The sequence below is a fragment of the Pleurodeles waltl genome, chromosome 6 (genome assembly GCF_031143425.1).
Source record: "Pleurodeles waltl isolate 20211129_DDA chromosome 6, aPleWal1.hap1.20221129, whole genome shotgun sequence".
Lineage (NCBI taxonomy): Eukaryota > Metazoa > Chordata > Amphibia > Caudata > Salamandridae > Pleurodeles > Pleurodeles waltl.
This window is the reverse complement of record NC_090445.1, coordinates 435,031,540-435,057,127: the sequence shown is the minus strand read 5'-3', so window position 1 is coordinate 435,057,127 and position 25,588 is coordinate 435,031,540. Positions and strand designations below refer to the sequence as shown.

The 25,588-nt window shown below is 44.2% G+C and overlaps 1 protein-coding gene across 1 annotated transcript in view; it reads right to left on the bottom strand.

The window, feature by feature from the left end:
- MDM4 (MDM4 regulator of p53) overlaps nt 1–25,588 on the bottom strand; it is a 176,636-nt gene that overhangs the window by 111,718 nt on the left and 39,330 nt on the right. The window contains exons 5-8 of the mRNA XM_069242124.1: nt 18,683–18,816; nt 17,986–18,035; nt 15,466–15,533; nt 1,695–1,776 (exon numbers count right to left, since the gene is read on the bottom strand). Of these exons, the coding sequence (XP_069098225.1) occupies nt 1,695–1,776; nt 15,466–15,533; nt 17,986–18,035; nt 18,683–18,816 (334 nt within the window). The remainder of the gene's footprint in view (nt 1–1,694; nt 1,777–15,465; nt 15,534–17,985; nt 18,036–18,682; nt 18,817–25,588) is intronic.

The following is a 25,588-nucleotide window of genomic DNA, read 5'->3' as shown; positions in this document are numbered from 1 at the left end:
GGCAGCCTAAAGCCCATGGCGGCGATATCAAGTGCACAATAAATGATTTCCGCAGAAGAGCGTTGTCCCTCCAGGAGCACATTTTTTGCCTCCATCTTGGAACTCTCCGAGAGATCTTTTAAACATTGAGACATGTCTGACCGGAGTTGCCTGTCGTATCTACCAAGGAGCGTTGGAGAATTGGCAGCTCTTACCACAATGGCAGACATTGAGGAAAAACGCTTCCCAATGTTATCTAGGGTTCTCCCCTCTTTATCTGGCAGTGTGGTCAACGTTGTGGAAGGATTCCTGGAACGACGCTGCGCCGCTTGTGAAATTACAGAGTTCGGTTTCAGGTGGCCTGTGAGGCAAGCAGGAGCATCATCTGTGTACTTATATTTTTTGTCTAACCTAGGCAGCACTGCAGGAACCGTTGCAGGATTCTGCATTATCACAAAGCCCTGGCTCCAAACATGGTCAATTATCTGGATAGCCCTAACCGTTTTTCTGTGAGGCTCCTTGAAATCGTAGAGGAAACAATTCTGCTGAGTCGCAGGCATTGGCAGATCAAATCGTGTGGCTGGTCTTTCTAGCAGATTATGAAAGCCACAGATATCCTCTGGAGGAGACTCTACAACAGGTGTCGCAGGAGAGGCAGGTGCTAGAATAATATAGTCATCCCATTCGTCATTCATTGTATGAATCTCTCCTACCTCATCATCTTCATCCAAAGAGGCTTGCCCCTGGCGCAGGTGTAGACTTTGGAGAATGTTGAAGTCTAAGTGGGGTTAAATGTTGTTGAAACTGCTGAGGGGTTGGTGGTAGAGCAGGAAGTGTCAGCTGATGCACCGATGTAGGCACTGGCGGAAAACGCTCCCAATAATCCGCTAACTTTGCTTGTAAATCCACCACCAAGCCGGGAGGGAGACCTAACTGCCCCGGTTTTGCTGTTCATAATAGTGCATAAAGGCCTTCAGGTTCATTGCACGGCAATCAGCCCAGGCCTCCGGGTCGTGGTCACTCTCGAGGCACCAAAGGCAAAAAGGGCCCATCACCAATCAGTGACAGGCTCTGCAGGACTTGATGCTGGCCTTTCTGGAGGACATCACTGACACACTATGAGGAAAACCCCTCAAAAAGTCAACAAAAGGTTGAAAAAAAGTTAGCTAAAAAATGACTGGGGGGTAGCTCTTCTCCAGATCTGCGCCGACTGGCGCAGAAAGAAAAGAACTCACGTCAGCGGCCCTGGTTGGTGCCTATGCAGGCACTACAAATGTCACTTTAGGTGCAGACAACGCTGAATGACGCCACCTACCGCGCACACGGGTAATGCTCACGGAAAATCTTCCAGATCTAGTCTGACGCCTCTATCAGATACACTTCCTACCCCAATCCCAGCAACGTTCCCAGAAGGAAAGGAGAGAAGGATGACTAGACCACAAACATGTACCTGGTAAATCCCTTAAAATATACACATGCAGAATACAATAAGTATTGCAATGCGTTACATATGACTGTTTGCCTTGGGAGAGCGGTTTACTGGTATGCAGTGGCTGATTCTCTTTGTAAGTTCTGGATGGTCCAAACTATGGCATAAGTTTTAAAACCTTTGAAAACACTCCACTGTGGATCTGCTTGGCGGTGGGACAGAAGAAAGAGCACAAAGTAGTGTGAGAAGAGGACAAACTTCTCTGCCCACGATTTACTGGACTTACCTTCAGAAGGACTGCTGCGCTTCAGCTGCAAGGCACCACCGCCACCGTCTGCTCTGGTATCGAAGTTGGTCCCTCCACTGCACTGTTTAAGAAGAAGCAAAAAATGATAACACCTGCATAGCATCAGAATAAAAAAAAGAGGTGGACAACGGGTGGGGAGGAGGGGGTGAGGGAGTAGATGCAGCCCTTCCACAACAAATCATTGGTAGCTACCTCACTGCAGCAATTGCACCAAAGTGTCAGCATCTAAGTTATAACACATACACTGGTACAGATGTGAAAGGCAGACTCGTGGCAACTTCTACTGGAGTGCCACTCTTCTCCAGATCACCCATGACTTTTTTTTTCTACAGGCAGTAGAAAGAAAACGTTACTTACCTGTGGCTGAGGTCCTCCCATCACAATAGCCATCATTTATGGCTACCTATAAATAATGATTATCTCCTATCTACAGGATCCTTGAACACTACATAAAAACAGTTTTTAAACAGAGCTAAAAGCACATGGCTTTGTTTACATTCATTGTTTTAAAGTCGTAGACCTGAGAAAATCTATTTAAGTGCTTTTCTTACCAACAAATTACTAAATAATCCTGAGTGTTTAGGCATCACACCCCCAGTGGGAAAAAAGTACAGCCACTTTTAACACCCTAGCTGACCTTCTGTCCCAGAATGCAACAGGTGAAAGGAACTTCTTTTCAATTCTGTGGAGTAGTATTCCTAAACAGTTTACATCCTTTTTTCCCTTGCAGTCACTTTAAAAAGGAAACATTTTCTACTGTTTAGGGCTTACTTCTATTTTCAGTAGTTTGCTTCTGCAATTATTTATCCCCCATTTGCAGCAGAATTACCCATCTTTTTGCAAACAGTCATTCAGCCAACAGTCCCTTTTGCAAAATAGCTAATTTTCCATCAAGCGGGCCAGATCCTAGTCTTTAAAAGTCTGCAAAAACTAAGTCATGGCCTCTTCTGCCTTTGGTTTTTGGATAAATGAAGTAAACACATTTGACTCCAGCAACCACTAACGAGGACGAGTGATCATTGAAAATTCTTTTTATTTTGAGGAAGGGCTCTCTGAATACTACAGAGATTACACTCTGAAAGACTGTACTCCCTTTGTAGAAATCTACATTTTGACAGGGTGGTCTCTGCTTTTCACGTCATTTGTGAAAGTGTGGGGGAAAAAGAAACCTTCAAAAGGTAATATTTGTTGAACCTGGCACTGCAACCTGACCTGTGCTGGCTTCCAACCGAGGCCCCAATTTTAGATATCTTAACTCAGTAGGTGGAATTCTTCTGTTACTGTTTTATTACAAGCTTGAATCATGCCTAGGTGCTCTGGAGAAGCCATGAAGCTGTGAGCTGCCCCGAAGAAGCAGCAGATGTACTAACCGGTGTTTGAAAAGGAGGGGATACCTACCCAGAATAGATGAGAACCAAATTTCATATGAAAAAATCCTGTATAGAGGTCACCTTGAGTAAGTGAGATCCACAGCAGTCACAAAGATCTTGTAACCCAGCTGGCCAGAACCAACTCAAAGACACCTGTTTTGCAAGAGGATCTTCAGGAGACTTTTCAAAAAGAACGTGCATACATCACCTTGTGTACCTGGTACAATTCCCTGACTTTGTAGATGGTTGCATCAACTTTTAGTCTAACCACATTAACATGTCCAGTTAAACCATGTCCTGTCGCCCTCTTGCCCAAACAACCAGAGCACTGTAGTCTCGTTAATCGGAGAGGAGAACACTAATGTTTGTCCAGTGCCAGGACACCCTAATTAGAATGTATGCCAGACGGTGTAAACCTATCTCGCTTTGGTTGGTCGATTTTTGAGCATTTGATACAGTGACAGGGAGGAAGGGAAATTCTCAACTTCCTGGGTTCAAAACAAAAGCTGCTCTCCATCTTACCACTCCTACCCAGGGCTGCTGTCAAAATAGACCATAACAGTCTGGTACAGCGCAATTTACAGTGTAATATATAAATCAGGCAGTTAGGTCCGTTAAGATAGCACTGTAAACAAATTAATAGTAAGAGAACAGCGACCAGATGGTTGGCACATATCTCCCAATCCATAACACTGCCTAATAGACCCAATGTTATTTTGCGTTTAGTGCCGTATTTAGGTAAATGCTATAAACACATTTGGTATCATATCTCAGCACTAGAACTTGCTGGTAGAGTTCGCTTTAGTTTGATCATCAAATAGCCTGTACTACCATCCTCACATATAAAGATACATGGTTTAATAGATCACACTGTCTCTTTCATACATGTATCAGTGTTCCAAACTTACTATAAGTGACCAATAAGAACGTGTCCAGGATGCTCAGGAAGAGGCCTACATGTTCTATTTGGTTCAATCTGAACTGCAGGTCTCCGACAGTTAAAGTTCATCTAATTGGCTTATAGAAGTAATTTTCCACAAATCCAGTGAAAAAGTAGTTCCCAAACTTTATTTAAATAAGTTTTCCCTGTGTCAGAAGACCATCTCCTACACAGGAAGTGTCTTTACAAAAACAAAGCCACTGACTTATAAGTCTATGCACAAATGTTACTTCAAGAACCTCTAAGGGAAGCCTGCATTCTTCGTCACCATCACTTGGACACAAAGGGTTAGGGCAATCCAAGGCATGTTGGTTCATAAGCCAAACGAACGAGTTACTTACCTTCGGTAACGACTTTTCTGGTGGATACATTAGCTACCTGTGGATTCCTCACCTAATGAATACTCCCATGGCGCCAGCATTCGACGGAAATCTTCTTACTAGTCTCTGCACGTCGACGAGGACGTCACTCTAGCCCACGCGACGCCGTCTGACGTCATACAGGCAATAAGAGGTCCTCGACGACGTGCCGACGTCAGTACCAATCATTTTTTACGTGCATGAGAACAACCAGGCAATGCAATGAAAGAGCAAGGCAACATCCCATTACATTGTAAAAATACACAACATTGCATGAATAACTGTAAATCTTTTATATATATATATATATATATAACTCTCTCTTTTTAAAATATATATATACACATCAAGTATATACACAAAGATATATACATATATATAAATATAATATATACAACATCTATTGCACCCTCAAAGACCAAGAGGAGCGTACTCAAGGATTACTTGGTAAGACCAGAAAGGCAACGGGGAGGCGGGTGGGACCGTGAGGAATCCACAGGTAGCTAATGTATCCACCAGAAAAGTCGTTACCGAAGGTAAGTAACTCGTTCTTCTGATGGATACAACTACCTGTGGATTCCTCACCTAATGAATAGAGTCCCAAAGCAGTACCACGCCCGGCGGTGGGTGCCTAAATGGTCAAACCAAGAAGTCCTGCAGCACTGACCGTGCAAAATGGCCGTCCCTTCTAACCTCAGAATCCAAACAGTAATGTTTTGCAAAAGTGTGAAGGGACGACCAAGTTGCGGCCTTGCAGATGTCGACCACAGGAACACCTCTGGCCAAGGCCAAAGTGGCCGACTTAGCTCTGGTGGAATGAGCTCTAATGCCCTCAGGAGGATCCTTCTTTGCCAAAGAGTAACAGATTTTAATGCAAAGAACAACCCACCTGGATAGTGTTCTCTTGTGGACTGCCTTTCCTCTCCTCTTGCCCACGTATCCAATAAACAGCTGATCCTCCAGCCTGAAATCCTTTGTTCTATCAATAAAGAAGCTCAACGCCCTCTTTGGGTCCAGACGGTGCAGTCTTTCTTCCTCTTTGGAAGGATGAGGCGGAGGATAGAACGTGGACAAAGTAATTGCCTGAGCCAAATGGAAAGGTGAAACAACCTTCGGGAGGAAAGCAGCCTTGGTCCTCAACACCACCTTATCCCCATAAAAAGTTGTATAAGGGGGCTTTACTGATAAGGCCTGCAACTCACTCACTCTCCTTGCTGATGTTATAGCTATCAGGAAGACTGTTTTTAAAACCAAATACCTTAAGGGGCAAGAATGCATAGGTTCAAAAGGGGACCCCATAAGGAAAGTCAGGACCAAGGACAAATCCCATTGCGGCATAACGAATGGCTTTGGAGGATATTTATTTAGAAGACCTTTCAAGACTCTGATAACAATAGGGGATTTAAATAAAGATGGTTGGTCTGGAAGACATATGAAGGCTGACAAGGCCGATAAATAACCCTTAATGGTAGCCACTGCACAACCTTTCTGCGCTAGAGACAGAGCAAAAGACAAAACGTCCGATAGATGAGCATGCAAAGGATCAATCTGCCTCTCTCCACACCACGCAACAAATTTAGACCATCTATTAGCGTAGATAGATTTAGTGGAGTGTCGCCTGGCCGCTAATATAACATCCACTACCTCAGGCGGGAGAGAGAAGGAACTCAGGTTGCCCCGTTCAATCTCCAGGCATGTAGGTGCAGACTCTGGAGTTTGGGGTGTAGAACCTGCCCCTGCGACTGCGAGAGGAGGTCTGCCCTGAAAGGGAGACGGAGCGGAGGGCACATTGAGAGTTGGAGAAGGTCGGAGTACCATACCCTCCTTGGCCAATCCGGAGCTATTAGGATGACTAGAGCCCGGTCCTGGCGAATCTTCCTCAATACTCGAGGAATCAAGGGTATGGGAGGAAACGCGTAAAGCAACTGGCCGCACCAGGTTATTTGAAACGCATCCCCCCAACGCTCCCTGCATCGGATACTGGAGGCTGCAGAATAACGGACAATGCGCGTTCTCTCGAGTGGCAAACAGATCTACCCGAGGAAACCCCCACCTCTGGAAGATTAAACGGACTTGATCTGGATGGAGACGCCACTCGTGGTCTGCCGAGAATTGGCGACAGACTGTCCGCACGCACGTTCAAGACTCCGGCCAGATGGTTTGCTATCAAGCAAATCTGATGGTCCTTTGCCCAGGACCATAGTCGAAGAGCTTCTCTGCAGAGAAGGTACGACCCCACTCCTCCCTGCTTGTTTATGTACCACATCGTGGTAGTATTGTCCGTTAGGACCTGTACCGACTGACCACGAAGGGAAGGGAGGAAGGCCTTGAGAGCCAGACGTACAGCCCGTAACTCTAACAGATTGATGTGAAACATCTGTTCCTCTGGAGACCAAAGACCTTTGATCTCCAGATCCCCCAGATGAGCTCCCCACCCTAGAGTGGAAGCATCCGTTATGACTGTGGCCACTGGTGGCGACTGCTGGAACGGCTTTCCTTGTGAAAGATTGTTGCTTGCAATCCACCACTTCAAATCCACAGCAGCATCTCTGGAGATCTTGACAGTACTCTCTAGATCCCCTTTGTGTTGAGACCACTGCCTTCGGAGGCACCACTGAAGAGCCCTCATGTGCCAGCGAGCATGCGTGACCAACAGAATGCAGGAGGCAAACAGACCGAGCAGACGAAGGACCTTGAGGACTGGAACTACCGCTCCATTTCGAAACATTGGAACCAAATCCTGAATATCTTGAATCCGCTGAGGCGGAGGAAAGGCCCGACCCAATGTTGTATCCAGTACTGCCCCTATGAACAGGAGGCGCTGAGAGGGCTCTAGGTGAGATTTGGGCTCGTTCACCGAAAAACCCAGGTCGAACAACAACTGGGTTGTTGACTGCAGATGATGCGACACAAGCTCCGGGGACTTGGCTTTGATCAACCAGTCGTCCAAGTAAGGGAATACTGCTATCCCCTTCCTTCTGAGTTCTGCCGCAACCACCGACATCACCTTCGTGAAGACTCGAGGTGCTGAAGTAAGACCAAACGGAAGGACCGCAAACTGATAGTGCTGCGATCCCACCACAAACCGGAGATACTTCCTGTGTGACTTGAGTATCGGGATATGAAAGTAAGCATCCTGCAAGTCGACAGACACCATCCAGTCTTCCTTGTTCAACGCCAAAAGCACCTGTGCTAGGGTCAGCATCTTGAACTTTTCCTGCTTGAGGAACCAATTCAAGATCCTCAGGTCCAGGATTGGTCTCAAACGACCATCCTTCTTGGGAATCAGGAAATACCTTGAGTAACATCCTCGACCCCTTTCCTGCTCTGGGACCAACTCCACCGCGCCCTTTGAAAGGAGGGCTTGTACCTCCTGTTCTAGCAACAGGAGGTGTTCTTCTGAACAATAAGAAGGGCGGGCGGGATGAGGGGCGGGAACTCCCGAAAAGGAAGGGTGTAGCCTTTTCCCACAATACTGAGAACCCAAGTGTCCGTTGTAACAGTCTTCCATTTGGTGAGAAAATGCTGTAATCTTCCCCCTACAGGAGAGGAGTGAGTGGGAAATGGTGGAAGCCTAAGGCTGCTTCCCCTGCTGCACCCCGCCAGAGGATGAGGAAGAGGCAGAGTGCTGCTGAGAGGCTCCTCTGGTGCGGACCCTACCTCTCCCTCTAAAAGATCTATAGGGATGGGAAGAGGCAGGTTGCTGATATCTTCCCCGAAAGGAAGAGGAGGAAGAGCCACGCCCAAATCCACGAAACCTCCTGAAAAATCTGGAAGAGGCCGTGGAAGAAGGAGCTTGGAGCCCTAACGACTTAGCCGTGGCCCTGCTCTCCTTAAAACGTTCCAAGGCCGAATCAGCCTTGGCTCCAAACAGTTTGTCCCCATCAAACGGGAGATCCAACAATGTGGACTGTACATCCGCAGAAAAGCCCGAGTTACGGAGCCAGGCCTGCCTCCTTGCCACCACAGTTGTGCCCATTGCTCTGGCTACCGAGTCGGTCATATCCAGTCCCGTCTGGATAATCTGGGTCGCAGCAGCCTGGGCATTTGAAACAACATCCAAAAGACCCTGGGGAAGCTCTGTAAATGATGAGGAAATGTCATCCATCAGAGCATGAATATACCTCCCCAGGATACAGGTTGCGTTGGTGGCCTTCAACGCCAGACTGCAGGACGAAAAAATCTTCTTCGACTGCGCCTCTAGTTTCTTTGAATCTCTGTCCCCAGGCACCGTCGGGAAAGAACCAGGCGCTGACTTGGCAGAGCGTCATTAAATGGCAAAAGAGGCTCCGCCGCAGCTGAGGCCGGATGTAGCACCTCTGTTAGAAGGTTTTGTTTAGCCTCCACCACCGGCAAAGGCAGGTCCAAAAAACTAGCTGCCTTCCGTACCACTGCGTGAAAGGAAGCAGCCTCCTCAGTGTATTCTCCCGGGGACGAAAGATCCCACTCAGGGGAAGTGTCCAGCCCACTGGCCGACTCCAGGCCACGCAGCCCATCACCCGAGTCCTCTAGCTCTCCTTCCTCCAGGGCTCGTTGGTACTCCTGCTCCTCTAATACACGGAGAGCACGTCTCCTCGAATGAAGCCGTTGTTCAATACGCGGAGTCGACAATGCCTCCGCCGAAGATCGGTGCCGATCTTCAGAAGCCACCGACGCCGCGTCCGGCGCCACAGGTAACTTCGGCGCCGACGAAAGAGCAGTCGAAGCAGATGGACCCACCGGAGTCACAGGCCGAAATCCCGACGTCGACGGGATGGAAATCCCCGGGGCCAATCCCTCTGAAGCCACCGGAGCGGCCACCGGCGCCGACACTGGCGCCGAGCCCACGTTCCCAAAAGGGAGAAAGGGCATAAAGGGTGCCGGCCGAAGAGGCGCAGGATCACCCAATGAAAAGGCCAAAGGCCCAGCCGCAGCACCCCCTGGAGCCATCTGTTGGAAGATGGCATACATCGCATTCAAGAATGCGGAACTATCGGCTCCAGGGGTGGGAAAAGCCGGATACTGGGGTGCCTGTCTCGGAGGCGACCCCGACGCCGGCCTCGAAGTCTGCAACGCCGGAGAAAACACCTGAGGCTCCAATACCTCAATCACCGACGCCTGTCCAGGTGAAGTTGGAGACGCCGGAGAGGGCAACGGCGTCGAAGGATGCGGCGTAACCGTGGGACTGATCTCCCATGTCCTTCGGCGCCGATCCGAAGACCTGGAACGAGTCTCCTTCGAATGACGCCGAGATTCTCTACGGCGCCGGGAGTCTCGATGACGCCGATGTCTTGGTGAAGAAGACTTCTTGTGATGCTTCTCCTTCGATTTCGCCATAAACAGCTTCGCCTCACGTTCCTTGAGGGCATTTGGATTCATGTGCTGGCATGAATCACAAGTCGAGACGTCGTGGTCGGAGCTCAAACACCAAAGGCAATCGGAATGAGGATCCGTCACCGACATCTTGCCTCCACACTCACGACAAGGCTTGAATCCAGACTTTCTCTGCGACATTATTACCACAGCGAAAGACTACGCAGCAAAAATACACTGTAACCACAAAAGTAACAGTTGCTCCCTCGAAGATAACCGTTTCGAATGCATGGAAAAAAGGGAACTGACGTCGGCACGTCGTCGAGGACCTCTTATTGCCTGTATGACGTCAGACGGCGTCGCGTGGGCTAGAGTGACGTCCTCATCGACGTGCAGAGACTAGTAAGAAGATTTCCGTCGAATGCTGGCGCCATGGGAGTATTCATTAGGTGAGGAATCCACAGGTAGTTGTATCCATCAGAAACAATATTTCATGACAATACTGTTGCTTCGAAAAACAACCCTGTTGTCTGCCTAAAGAACTACTTATAGATATAAAAATTAATTAATTTCTTGAATAAACTAGGGCAAATAATCCTATTTCAAGCAGGAAAATGGCTCATTTCCGTAAAGGCTAAATGACAAAACTGACACCCTCAGAAACGCCCCAATTACCTAAATCCAGCAAATCAAAATCGTAAAATGTCTACACAAAGCGGTCAAATTTAACCGTCTTAACTGTCACAGCAAAGCATTCTGTGGCAGACCAGTCAGTAACAGTGCAGTTTTTCCTAAAGGAAAGCCTTGGGCCAATATCCTTTGATTATTCCTTTTATGTAAATTGTTTCAGAGGTATACATCTTTCTAAAAGCCTTTTAAATGTTCTAACAGGCTTAAAAAACTGTCTTTAGATAATTTCACTATGTGAAGATGATGCACTTAAGCAGAGCTATTCAGTGTTTAGGCCCAGAATGAAGGCACCTATAATGTGCACCTCTGCAGTGTTCATCTCAATACCCTTTTAGTCACCTATCCATCTTATGGAAGAATCTGAAAAGGTGGGTCATGACAAAGTAGATCTCACAGTAATGAAGAAGTAACATACTTGGAAAAGCTCCAAACACAGAGCATACATAACCAATGTGTGTGCAGTTGGCATTCCCCAATCCAGTGCTCAGTGATCAGCTGTTCCATATCAACCAGTCTCAGTCTTTAGACTGAGACAGCAATTCACTTTAGTGAATTGATCAGATCATTTACAAATAAGATGATGCATGCCCAAAGATAAACATGTGAAAGTTAAAACAAAGGGAAACCCAATGAACAAAACCCCATAAATTCTCAACTTCATCCTGAACTGAATGCTACATGCAAATGGCTGAGGACTTTACAGAGATGGTAGTTGGGGTAAATGCATAAATATTGCCTCTATTTAATTTGCAGTTCCTTGGAATGAAAGGAGAAATACATGTTTACTTCCAATACAAGCTTTGCAGCATGGGTATCTTCTCTGATATATCTGCACCAATGTGCATGCTCCCAGAAAGCATTTCAGTAGATTAAGTTTTGGAAAATTATTGGAAAGAAATCATGCACATAGGAGGCATTGTGTTTTTTTTTTTTTTTTTTTTTTAAGAAAGAGACGAAGCTCATTAGAATTTAACACTACAAAACTGTCAGAGAAAAAGCCAGATTGTAGGGAAAAAAAAGAAAAGAAACATACAGGAGATGGTGCACACAGGCTTTGCTCTTAAAGTAAAAAAAACAACAAAAAAACAGAGACTCTTAAGTGTCCCGCTGCTCCACAATGGACAACAGTGTCAGGAAGTTAATTTTCAACAGGAAGGTAGGTGTAAGAATACACCTGATCAAACAATTTCTTATCATACTCCTTTAAAGGGAACAAGGGTATGTAGTTTAATTCAAGAAAGTATCTGTAATAGAGAACTAGGGCTACAAACTAAGCAATCTTTCCCTTTCCACTGTAAAATCTTCTTTGATAATTACAAATACAAAAATAGAGCAAATGGGCTAAAGGTCTCCTACTCATCGTAGTAGTGACCATTTTATAATTTTAGAGCTAAGGATTAGGGTTTTGTATTCAATGTGCATCTAGTTCAGGTTGGGCCATTTTGCCTAGTTAACTGATACATTTCTAACGTTGAGATGCAAATACCAGAAAATTAGACAACAATTATTAACTTTTTGTTAGCATTTATATAGTTAGTGAGAATTATTTTACACTGGACACAGGAGAGCAGGTTATCACATATTTTAATTCAACACATTAGCAGATGGCCCGACTAGACAACTCAAGACCTTGACCTTCCCAGCCGATTTGTAGAAGCGTTCTACTTTGATTTATCACCGGACAGTGCTCTCTCCTCATGGGCCCTTCTGACGTTCTTACTCATGGGATCACATTGACTTGGTAAACTAAGACTTTTGTACCTCGTCATTACAAGTTGTTTAAAATGAATTATTCAAAAATGAAGTAGAGATCAAAATTTCAAATCTTCTTTCCAGGACTTCTCATCCCCTACTATTTCTGTTTCAATTGTGACTTTACACCCATGACCTGAGAGACAGGCAGTCTTAAAACCCTTAAGAAGGTCCCAGGCTTGAGCGCCTGCCACGGAAAAAAACACAAGGTGGCTGAACAACAAGAATGGAAATTCTAACCACCCGCTAATGTATTGATTTAAAATAGGTGAAAACCTGCCCTTTTGTTTCAAGTGTTAACATTTTTCACTAACTAAATAAATGCTTACCAACAGAAATATATGTACTTAACAACTGTTGTCTAACGTTATCTGATATTTGCATCTCGAAGTTGGAAATAAAAATAGAACTGCAAACTAATCTTTCTATTCCAAAGGGGCGAATCCCAGGAGTAACAGGATGCAGCTGCTGGGGATACAATCACGCACACAACTTACGCAAGAGGACAGAAGTGACCACAGGTTTGCTGTGAAAGTTAGTGCAGTGACATTTTAAAGACGTATGCTCAAATATTCCCGGCATGATTGACAACAATCCAGCAGCAGTGCAAGATATTATCCAATTTAGCCTCAGATTGGTTTGAAGATGCCTAACCAGTGCAGATTAATCCATAATGCATAAGTAGCTTTATGTGGGATACATATAGGTTTAGTTCCATTACGATCTTTTCACATCTAAGATATTAGGGGCCCTTCCTGTTGTGAGAGCAAATTTAAGATATATGAGGGCACTGAAATGAGGTTACTATGCAACCCAGGTATGACATTGGGAAGTAAAAATAAAGGAGTTATTAATAGCAGTGTTGTGAAGGTCTACTCTGTCCACCTCAAGAAGACATCAATTCAGACTTACTCTTTGGGCTTAAGTTATAGTTATTAAAAAACTTTAACATGTTGCTGGCAAGACTTATGCATAGGTTACAAAAGAGGTCCAATAAGTTAATTGATCCGCTTCCTCAAACACCAAATTTAACCAAAAGGTGTATGCTGTTCTTGTGGAAGAACACCTTGTTACCCTTAGAATGTTCAAGCAGTCAGAAGGTAAACTTAAGTGTCTCTAACAAAGGTTTTCAGTGGCTGGACAGTGAAGCTTGAGACTTGTTTGGAAGTTCTATTAAGGGTAGGGGGTGGAGGGGGAGCTGATTATAGACATCTACCCAGCAGCAGGATCAGAGATCAGTGGTCCAGCCAAGCAGGTGTGCACCACAATCAGAAACGAAACTGATCATTGGAAGGGGATGTTACTCAGTAGGTAACTCCTCTGGCACAACCAAGGGATAACTCAGAGCATTAACTTGTCCTTCCAATTTCATATTCTCAAACACCACGCTCCCTTGATAAATTCATGACCGTTTTAAGGGGACTGTTCATGCATAATAGCACTGAAGAAAGGAAATCTATTTGCTTCTTGAATGAAGAATTTGCTAAAGATATTTTTGGTGTGTAAAAGACATTATGCCTCTGAAGGATGGAATTTAGACACTTTTTCATCCAGATATGCTTGAAACTACTGGATAAAGTGAAATCTAGTTGCTTTTGAGATAGGCAACTGGGGCCCAAACTATGCTGTACACTGGATTCTTCTTTTAGATCTTGCATAATCTTCTTGTGAGAACGTGCCTGGATGAAACTGTTGTCTACATATGATTAGACATAGTTAGATGAAAACCTTATAGTGCCTCCTAAGGTCTGCCAGCACCATCATGCACTTCGAAAATGCATGCAAGACTACTAAGCCAAAAGGGGGGATTCTATGTTGACTGTGCATGCCACTGATTTTGAAGCAAAGGAACTTTATGAGGGATATATAGTTCTTAAGTGTATGCCACGTTTGTCTTATGATCCAATTATGGGAGGATCTTTAAGTTTAAAATATACCCACAATTAACAGGAGAACATCTCATTATTCCTCTGGTGTTTCAAAACACTATCAACTGGTCCCTTATTTGGTAGGACCAGTGTAGCCTCTATTAGCTAGTCTATGATGAATTGTCAAATTTACAGTACGTTCCCAAATATCTAGCATCTATTTGTCTTTTATTTTATTTTCACATGCTGGCAGACAGATGGCTATGCTTTCTCACACTTGGGCTTTCAGCAATGGAGGCAGTGATGGAATCCGAGTGGTTGTGGGGCCTTTACCACTGATACTCAACGTTTGCGTCTTCCGGCACGCATCAAATGTTTCTGCCACTGTTGATAGCTTCTAGTTATCCTGCTTTATGTACCACCAAGACTCTTAATAAAAATAAAAAAAATCACTGACACCCAACAGCTTGCCTCAATGTCAGATGGCAAGCAGTTAAGACCGTGCAGGTTGTCACAGTGGGTCTCAGTAAGTGCAGAGGTAGAGGAATCCTCTCCCTTCGTCAGTTTGCTTAGGCCATCCACAGAGGAATACTGTTCACTTCTCTTCCTTTTAAGCCCTTGCTCAACTATGCAGCAATCTTCCAGTCTATCCTTCAGCCTCCTAAGGAGTTTTATTGACATGTTAACCTTTTCAATGGTGCCGAACTCTAGCTGGCATATCACATAAAATTAATCTTAACGCCCATAGGCAAGTTCAGACACACATCACTAAAACAGAAGACACAATGCACTGACTCCTAACCTACAAAGGTGCACATCAGGGACAGTGGAGCACTTCGATTCCTTAATGAAGCCAGCACACAAATTTAGACATGTATTTTGTGATATCAAACCGAAATTCTGGTAGGCTGCTAAAAAAGAGGTTTGCCTCCTAGAAGCATGTATTTCTTTTAAAGAAATAATTATCAAAAATGAAACTTATCTATTGAAATTTGTTCTGGGATCCTGAACATAGGTGGAGATACCCTAATATGTATTAACATCAAAGATTGGGAGATTGGAAAATGGGGAATAGGAAGATGAGGAAAAAAACGGAAAAGGATTACACAGCACTGAAGTCACAGGGGGTCCAAGAGCAGTTCTGCTCCAACAAAGCTGCTTGTAAACTTACCTGTTGAGGCTACAAAACTAATGCAACACCTGAGACAAAAGATCAATACCAAAAAGCAAAAAGCCTGTGCACACCAGTGTTGTGGAGTAGAAATGCGACATTCCAGGGATGAGGTGGAAAAAAGGGCCAGAGAAGAGATCTCTGATAGGAAAGGAACAGAGAAGGGGCCACTCTGTCCCTGCTCTGTGGACTCCAGAGAACTTTTCAGAAGCGCTGACACCAAAACATCAATGTGCTCTAGGAGTCCAGGCCAGGCAGGTACAGAGAAGGGCCGCTCTGCACAGCAAAACAAAAACACAGGGTTTTACCTGCTGCTGGTCCTGGTGGAGGATATCGGTGTTCTGATCCCTTGCGACTGTGAGAGTCTTAGCAGCATCTGTATTGTAGGTAAAAGAAAAGAAACCCTTCCCTAGTAATATCCATTCTCAAGGAGGCAGGAGAAAACAAGTGAGACAGGCCTGGCAACATATATCACTATATAAACAGATAGCTCAAGACGAAGTCACCCCTGCCCCAAACTGTCCCGGTTTCCTCTTACCTAGAACGTGTCAACTGTCCGAAGTAGTGGTTTCTTTGAGAGGAGGTGGCATCAAATTTCTTTGGATTAAAAGTTTAGCCCATAAGACTTCCGTGGAGAAATGAACGTCCTTGCAGTATGCTTTCAAGTACTAATAACATTCTACATGTAACAATGCTTGCGTTCCCTTCCTAGGACACCTTTGCATGCTAAGGAAGGAAAAAAGACCACAGACCACACTATTCCTGCTTTCGTCGTCACAGTTATGCTGGGAGACAAATGCACAGCCCGCTAGCTGCACATCTGTCCATAGTCATATGTTTGCAAAGCAATTATTTCATAACCAGAACTTCAAACTATCAGCAAATCCAGTTGGGAAGGTGGCAAATGTGTATAAATTTTACACATACAATGACAGATACGCACACAAACCCTCAAAGCGTGACTCTTCCCCTCCAAACAAGGATGATAAAATAATGAGTTAACAAGAGATGTATTCACTCCAAACAAAGTTAAAATATTGGACCAAACCATAACTGAGCAATAATCCCAAAGATCGCTCAAATCTGTAGAAGAACGTGATATGAAAGGTCTAACTGATGATGTGCAGCATCCAAACATCTGTAACCCTAACCCCATTTTTAGCTCGGTCTCTAATGCACAAGAGTTAGCTTAAGGAAAAGTTTGTTCTACAACTCAAGCCAAGAAGTGAAGAACAAATTGATGCACAAGCAACTTAAATTACCAAGGGCAGGACACTCAAAGATACAATTCGAAATGCCAACGTCTGGAGTCTGCTTGTTTGACTGATAGCCTGGCAATGTACTCCTAAAGCACTTAGCAGGTGCCCAAAACTCACCACACAAAAAACGTTCTCTGTTATATTAAAGAATGCAATCGAGATATTCTAGAAACAAAGACCTGCTAACCAGTAAACTAAGCAAGCTGCAGAAACTCCTGGCCCAATGACTTCTGAATAACTTGGTGCTGTCCAGTACTGACGAGTTGTCTGGTACCAATTACCTATTCTAACAAGGTACTTTAATAGCATTAAACTGGCTAGAAGATGTTCAACATTTTTAACTGAACGTATGAAAAGAAGCATCGAAATGGAAAAACAAGCATCTCTCAAAACTAATACCAAAATTAAAATGACCAGTAATGCAGGGGAAGGAACAGGTACACTGACTCATAGAATTGAGATAGAGAAAATGAGAAAGAAAACGTGCGCGAAAAAAGGCCAGTTCCCCACTCGCAAGGAAATCAAGATGTATCCACAAAAGTGGCTCAATTCATTCTACCTGCCAGATCCTACAAGTTTGAATCATAGAAAATTATTAACATATCAATTATTTTCCCATCGTCAAATTTGACTAAAGACTTAGCATCCCAAAGAAGCGTCACTGTGCTAGATCTAGGTTCCTTCCTAATAAATTAAGAGGGCCACGGTAAATTTACAAAAAAAAAATCTCCAGTAAAAAGATATGCTTCTCAGAGTCAGGATTACACGATGCACCACCGGGCTTCAGACCACAGCAAATGTATTCCTATTGCTTTTCCATTGCAAAATAAGTTAGCCTCCCAAATGCAGGGTTGGGATTCCTCCTACCCGAAATGCTGCCCTATGCAAATGTCATCCCAACTTCAATGGATGTCCTAAACCGGCAATGGCCTTCCCAACTACAGGCATCAGTCCCAGCACCCTTAGCATAATCCACTTCACAGTGATCGCCTTAGAGCTGGTGTTGTGGAAAGCACGAGCTATCACATTTAAAAAGAAATCCACAAGTCTGCCCCTCCAAGCATAATATACAGAGGCAAGCCAATAGCCCGTTTAACATCACTACTGACAGGACATTTTAGAAGTGGAGAAGCTACGAGCAATTTTGTTGCAAGATCCGAACAACAATGAATGGGGTAATAAAATCAAGGGAATTGGACAAAGCACCCTTAACTTACAAACATTAATGCAACAATGAAAGAAGAAAGGGAAGAACATTTAAAATGGTCTAAAGATGTAAAGTTCTATGGAACTCTTCACTTTCGCACAGGGGGTAGATAGACAGATGCAATTGCTTTAGTCTGCTGTTCAAGCAGACAGCAGGTCAAACGAAGATCGAGGAAAAGCAGGAATCCTTAAAAAAAAAAAAAAAAACTACACAAGGGACAAGTGTGGAACAAAAAACATAAAACGTTCATCTGTAGGATGATGTGCGCAGAATTCCTCCCCTGCAGCATGTGCATGACTATGCTTGCTACCGAGGAACACAATGTGCCAACTTTCACTCACACAGAATAGTGCATATCTTACCTGGGACAGAGGCTGGTAACAGGTTCCTTTTCAACATATCATAGAGCGGGCTGTGGGAGAAGAGTAGGTTGTGAGCTTATCTTTTGTTTGACTCAATTGTCATAGTAAACTTTACTCAACTGTACAACAGACAGACGCCCAAGCAATCCCGCACATTCAGGGCAGAAGCACATCAGGAGGGGGCAAATCAGGTGGGATTTGCTTCTGCCAAGCCTCATTCTTCTTTGCTTCTCAGCCTCAAGCGCTAAGGTTCAAGGCAGATAAATGTAGGAGAGTGTCTTCTTTGCAAGGCTGATTCCTCTGCTGGAAGGGGCTGCAGATACTTCCTTCAAGTAACATGCCCTATAGTGCGAGGAATGATGTCTTATCCACAGGCCAGAAGTGAAGAGTTTACATCCTGAAGTGATAACTCGATCCTGCAGACTAACTCAAACACACCTCACCAAATATCAGGCAACACACCCCATTTTTTCCTGTCCCCCCAATCAACAAATTCGGTGTAATTATCAGTCGAGCTTCAGGCGCATCTGTGCATGTGACAGTACTTCTGCTGCTGCAGTAGGCAGGAATATCACCATTGCTTTGACTTTCTGTCCCCTTCTCCCCGAAGACATGTCTCTCAGTCTTTTCAAAGGACATATATGACAACTGTATTGCTGGGAAATTTCCACATCCAGAAGAGACCACTGCTTCTTACCTCGGGTCTTTGACAGAGAAGCTGCAAATTCCTAGTAGGGCACCCAACTCATCCTCCCCACAGCGCACAATGTGCTGCTGTTCCTTGTCGTACAACTGCTTTATCATGATATACTGTCCCAGGTAATGCATGACCTGTGAGAAGAAGCAAGGCATGAGTGAGATACCAAACAAAGTACAGGCTCACAGGGTCTGTAAGATTTGGAGAAGGGGGGAGGAAAGGGTGGTTGGGGAGGGAGGTGTGGGGATGAGAGTTGTAGGAAACAAGAGGCAGATGTGAGCCCCCAATCAAAATTCATAGGCTCCCAAATTATTAATAACGAAAGGGGAAGTGAATACAAACCACAAACAGTCCAGGAGCAAAGGAGCCACATATAGTACTGGTGAAACGCCCAAATGGTAGAACACCCTCCCCTGATGCATAATACACCAACCCTGCTCGTATCTCATGCTCAAAACGATACCTTTCACGCTGAATGGAGATGATAAACCAGGGCACCAGTAAAACATCAAAAATAAAAGATGCACAAGCTGGATATGATCAATGAACCGCACTATGCCTGAAAGTCACAGAACCACAAATTTATTAGACACCATGATGTAAGAAAGGGAGTTTAACGTTAAAATGTGTTTTAGGACATTTTCAGTACACCCAAAATAGCGTAACTAAATTAGTTCTATAATACACATACAATGTATATATGAAGCACAGGAGAACCCGAACAACCTTATCCACTGGCACATAATGCATGATGCTAGGAGGGACTAAGGGAATCATGGCCCTCCTCATAGTTATTGTAGACTTGCATAAGTTAGACCTCGATTGGTAGAGGAAAGGAGACACCAGTGTTACAGTCCATTCTTAGCACTGCAGGCCGAGGGAAACAAAACATCACAAGCTACTGTTAATTGTAGCAAGTAGGTAAAACATATGCTGCCTACTGAATGACTTACCAAATGATCAAATCAATACTTGCTCATCTGAGACTGTCTTAGCTGACACGTCGTCATTTCCGCTCTGCCATCTGCATGCACTATAAAACAATTAACTATATCCCCATCGAGGGATATGCAGCAGAATACCTTCTGTCCAACCATTTTTAACTTGGCACAATACCATTTTTCATCAAACGATTGAGTACAAAATCCACTGCACATTCTCAATCTATTCTTAGTAGAGCAGTTTTTTAATGCCTGCCATTTGTGAAGGTTTCCATTCCCATGTTTTCATATTATGCGAGATCATAACTTAGGTTAGAAACTCTTTCCATCCAATTTCAATAGACAACACTGACAATACACAAAAAATAGTTTGGACGCCCTACATAGGCCACTTTTTCAATTTGATCCAGACAAATGAGTTGTGACTAGTGGGGATGGGAAGTCATATCACCTGTTTTGCTGTGCATTCGTTTTAGTTTTTAAGGGCCTAAAGAGCTACAGCCATCACAACCAGTGTACCAAGGAAAGCATATTCTTAGGACCTTGGAGGAAGCAGGCCAGCTGGCAGCTCTTCTGTCAACTGCCTCACAAAGTGCCAAGGATCAAGAGGTGCTTGTCCTGTCATCTCCCTACCGGCGCAGTGGTTGGCCTCGTGACTACAGAGGGTTTTCCATATTTGGGAATTTTTGTGACGAGGAACCCAACAGAGTTCCTCAGGAAGAACCTTTATCCACAACTGGACCAGTTTGGAGCGGATGTCCTCCACTGGCAGAAGCTCCCCCTGTCTTTGATGGTCCCTGCCACCCTATTTAAAATTATGTCCTTGCCTCTCCTACTCTATGTGTTTCAGAATACCCCATTTAAGGTACCTCCTGACTTCTTCTGAAAGATCAATATAGAAATAAGCAAGCTCTTGTGGCAAGGAGGATGTCCGCGGATATCCCTGGTTAAACTACAGAGAGAAGTATACAATGGGGGTATAGCGATCCCTAATTTACAAGTCTACTACTGGGCAGCCCAACTACTCTCGGTGGGTGACTGGGTATATGCAGAGGTGGGGGAACCTGCCTACATAATAGACAGTGAGTCAATGGGAGAGAAAGGGTACACCTCGGTGCTGTATTACAGCGGAAGGGAGGGTCTACTCCCACCCCACACACAAGCTGCAGTTAGGGAGTGGAGAGAGGCCACCAAATATTTGGGCAGAGGCGGTAAATTGACAGCCATGACTCCTCTTTGGTGTAGTGACTAAGTGAACTTTGCACATTAAAGGGCTTCCGTAGCTGGGGACTTCTCAGCATTGATAAACTTGGAGATATCTGGAGGGGTGGTTCCCTGATAGCTCTGGTGGACCTACAGACTGAATATGAACTGGGACCCTCTGAAAGTTTTAAGTACAACCAACTGGGTCATGCGCTCGGGAAGCATCGCCATGTGGGAGAACAGATTCCCGACTTCTCCCTGCTGGAGGACCGCCTACTAATCGACCCCATGCCGGAGAAAGCGATTTCTCTAATCTATAAAAATGAATGAGTAACTCACTCGACTCCGGGAAACCTCTCCAGGAGGAATGGGAGCGAGATGTAGGACAAATCGAAAATGATGACTGGCAGAATGCCCTTCATAGCCCTGGAGAAGTGGCAATCTGGGCGAGGTTCCGCCTTGTGCAAATGCTTCACATGTCATACTACTCTAGACCCCCCCTACACTGCATGGGCCATGGGTATTCAGACCTATGCAAAAGGGGGTGTGGTGAGGTGGGACTACTCTTTCACATCTTATGGGACTGTCCAATAATACAACAGTTTTGGGGAAAAGTGGTACACATCATGACCCAAGTCATGCGGCTCTCGATTCCTCGGGAGCCCCAATGGTTGATACTCCAGATCTCGCGGAGGAGACCTAGCCGAGGCATCAGAAGACTTGGCTGATGCTAGCAGAGGGGGTAGCCAGAACAGATATTGCCCAATCTTGGGGGGCATCGGAGCCACCAGATGTCCTGATCTTGGAGAGAAATATGGATTGGTGTCATCATGCAGAATGAATGCTCTACCAAGGCAGGGGTTGTCCCTGGAAATTTGACAAGATGTGGCACCTATGGGGTGGATATAGAGGAGTATAAGAAGAGGGCCTAGAGGTGAATAAAGGGGAAAACGGGGGGGAGGAAGGTTTACCACAAGTATTCTCGTTCATAAGGGGCCTCAGGGCATGCTATGAATAGAAGGTTTGACAGTTGATTTGATATCCTATGCAAACATGGTTGTTCCAATGAAAACTGATCGCTCTGACCAAGGTGTATTCGTTGACTATGTTCGCTAGTAATGTACTGTACTGAGCTATGATTTAATAAAAAGATGTAAAAAAATTTTTTTTTTAAAGTGGCGCTCCTCCATGGTGTTCACTGTAATCATTAAAGGGGTGCACAGTAAGTACGGCAGAGAGGGGCTCATGTACACCTCAAAAATACACTTTTTCATAGATAGGGGCTGGTCATTCTGGCCCGTTTCCCTAGTACTTATCCAAGAAACCATCCAATTTCAAGTTTCGATTTTAGTAAACTAAGAAACTGAGTCACAAGATCGGACAATTTAACTTTGCAAAGTGCTGCAACTGGAAGACAAACTCCAGCTTTTGAAGTCCAGTTTACAAAGTAGTGACCACATCAGAATCATTCCTTATAACAAATGTCTGGGGATGCACGAATGGTTAACAGGAATAAATGAGCACATTAACTGAAAACTCGAGCACAAACCGGGTATTTTTTGCAAAATAACTTCTATATTGATATGTGATTTGCCACGTTACTTCAGCTAATTATACATTTAATATGGCTTTGAAGCAATATATTTAGGGCTCCTGCTGTTATGGTATTTCTTTTTTTTACATTTCCGTCTGTATTTATCCATACTTATTTTTTGCTCAACCTATCTGTATTTATCCATATTTATTTTGTGTTCTGGAAATAAGAAGAGTCGTAAAATCGTATATTTCCACATTTATTTAACTGACAATCATTCACATCTAGTTTGATGCCGTTCGCGTCTTTGCAAACTAAGCAGCCACATAAAACAAAACACCGCACCCACAGAAAAATCTGAGCACTATATACAAATATATGTAAACATGTGCCTGTATTTAAGGAAAACCCCTCCTGTTTTTTAACTCCGCATGCTTGTATCTGCTCAGCTCTCGGTCTGGAATTTATGAAGGAGGGCATGGAGAGTTACTCACAAGATTCACAGGTTTTTGTATTTTTCCACTTTTAAAAATAAATACAGACAAACTATATTGTTTTTTTGTCTGTATTTATTTATCTGTTAAAAATCTGTAAAAACGGAAAACCAGGAGCCTTAATTACATGGTAGGCTGCTACAAAACTCTGGAAAGAAAAATAATGTACTGATGGGAAACAAAACATAACATGTTAAAGTGGTGTCAATTATACAACCTCGGCAGAAACCGCAATTCACTTTTGTGGCAGCTCTAGAGGTAGGCTGGACAGTGCCTAGCAAATAACCTGTACACACATCTCGTATGGAACACAGAATTGGTTACCGGATTAGGAGGAGGATTCTGTGCCAAGAAGGGATCTTGCTTAGATACTTTACACTTCTTTAGCTTTCTGGGCAGATTTCTTATTTATTGTGAAATAAGTAAAAATATCAATGACTGGTTCCAGCAAAGCAGGGGCAAAAGGAGACCATGTTTAGTCAACGTGGAGCAATGAACTACCTCGAATGGGACGTCTACTGTAGGAAGTTGAAAAAGGAAATTCAAGGTCACAGCTCTATTTAAAAATGTATATCTTGAAATAAAAGACATATACATCATCAATAAAGGATACGCTAGGCGGGGAAATTGAAAATGAAGTTGGGAAACAACTTCCACCCAGCATCACATGTGGAATCCATCTCTGGAATACCAGAGAACCTGAGAAGTGAATTTCTTTGACATTTTTTAGGAATATTTAATTGGACTTCGAATATAACAGAGTGGGAGGATAGGAGCATCCTCAACATCCTTATACCTACAGTGATGAGATCAGTGGAAGTGTTCATTATTTGTGCGCCTCCAAGTCATATTAATGTTTACGTGGTGTCAAGTCCAGTAATGTAAAGCTCAGTATTATTTCTTTTTTGAGCCTGAAGTATCTAAAGACAGGCTCAATGTTAATGCTTTTAACAACATTTATATTTTTGATATTGAGCGTGACACCGGCAACAATGAAGGCTTTAAAGGTCAATGAGAGTCTCGACGTTGAATGGATCTTGATTGAGTCTCTGACATCATGAGAAAAGGGAATCAACCTATTGACTCTGCCAATGCTTGTTTGTAAAGCATGAATTGTAAAACAGAGGAAAACATTTCAAAACACTGGATTAAAGATTATGCAAAAGTGTGTGTGTGTGTGTGAGATTGAATTACTAAGTGTACATTATGTTATTCACATTAGTATAGCTCCAATCACCATTCTATGCAGGAGTGAATGTGTGTGTTTAGGATGAGTGATTCAGTCAGCATGTGAGCGATTATGCAAGTATAGTGATGTCACAAACACAAAAGTGTTTCACTCTATGAATGTTATTCCATCTTTTTAATAATTCAACGACCACTAGTGTGTGTGTGTGTGTGTGTGTGTGTGAGTGAGTGAATAAAAGTATGTGGGTGTGCACGTGAGTTGGCTGAGTAAACTTAATTTGTGAGTTAGAATTCAAGAGATGTGTGCTTGCGCATGAGCAAATCTATGACTCCAACTATTTGAAATTTTAAGCACTAACCACGGTTGTTACGATAGTGAGTGTGTGAGAGTGTAGTTGTGTGCATGTATAATTATAAGTCAGTGAGTGAAGATATATGGGAGAGTACACGTTAGTGAAGCAGGTTTGAGTGAACTGTGAGTGGATGAGCGAGTTTGAGTTTTCAATGCACATACGACACACAGCAAGACTCATCCAGGGCGGGAAGAAATATGGACACAGCATCCCTACCCTGTTGGAAGTCCACTGGGTCCCCTTTGCTGGCCCGCACTATTGTCAAGACCAGCAGCATCATTTACAAAGTCGTCATGTTCTGCACCTGCTTATCTTGCATACTTACTCACCATCTCTTGTGGCTCTCTGTGTCCAGTATCATGTTGGCCCATCTGCCAGTGTGCTAACAAAGACAAGTATTAGCAAAGCCAATAGGTATCGCCTTTGCGAGAGCTATTGACATTAGCAATGTGTTTAGCCATTTTGTACACCTGTGTGGCTGCTGTTCAGCATGGCTAAACGTTAGCGGTGTGGGGGTGGAGAGGGGTAGATTGAAATGGGGTAGATTGGGGTAGAGAATGGGGTAGAATAGAGTAGCGTGGATAGGTAGGTTGGTTTAGAGTAGAGTGGGGTACAGTGTTGTAGATTGTAGTGGAGTATATTGGGATAGAGTGAGGTAGACTGGAGTGGGGTATATTGGGGTAGACTAATGGTGTGGAGTGGGGAAGACTGAGTGGAGTAGATTGAGTGGAGAAGAGTGGGGTAGACAGAGGAAAAAAGCAGGGTAGAATGAGTGGAGAAGAGTCGGGTACATTTGAGTTGGGTAGATTTGGGTAGATAGGAGTAGATTTGGGAGGATGCGGAAGACAGGAGTACGTAGATCGGGGTAAATTGCGGTAGAGTGGAGTGAGGTATATTGGAGTAGATTGTAGTGGGAGGGTGGACAGGGGCAGACTGGCGTCCAGTGAGGTACTTGGAGTGGGGTAGGTTGCGTCGTTTGGAGTAGGGTAGATTGGAATAGAGCGAGGTAGATTGGAATAGAGCAGGGTAGACTGGAGTGAGATACTTGGAGTGGGTTAGACTGCGTGGATTAGAGTAGGGTAGATTGGAAAGGAGTGAGGTATACTGGGGTAGAGTGGAATGGGGCAGATCTGAGCAAAGTGGGTACTTGAAGTGGGATAGATTGGGTAGTTTAGAGTAGGGAAGATTGGAAT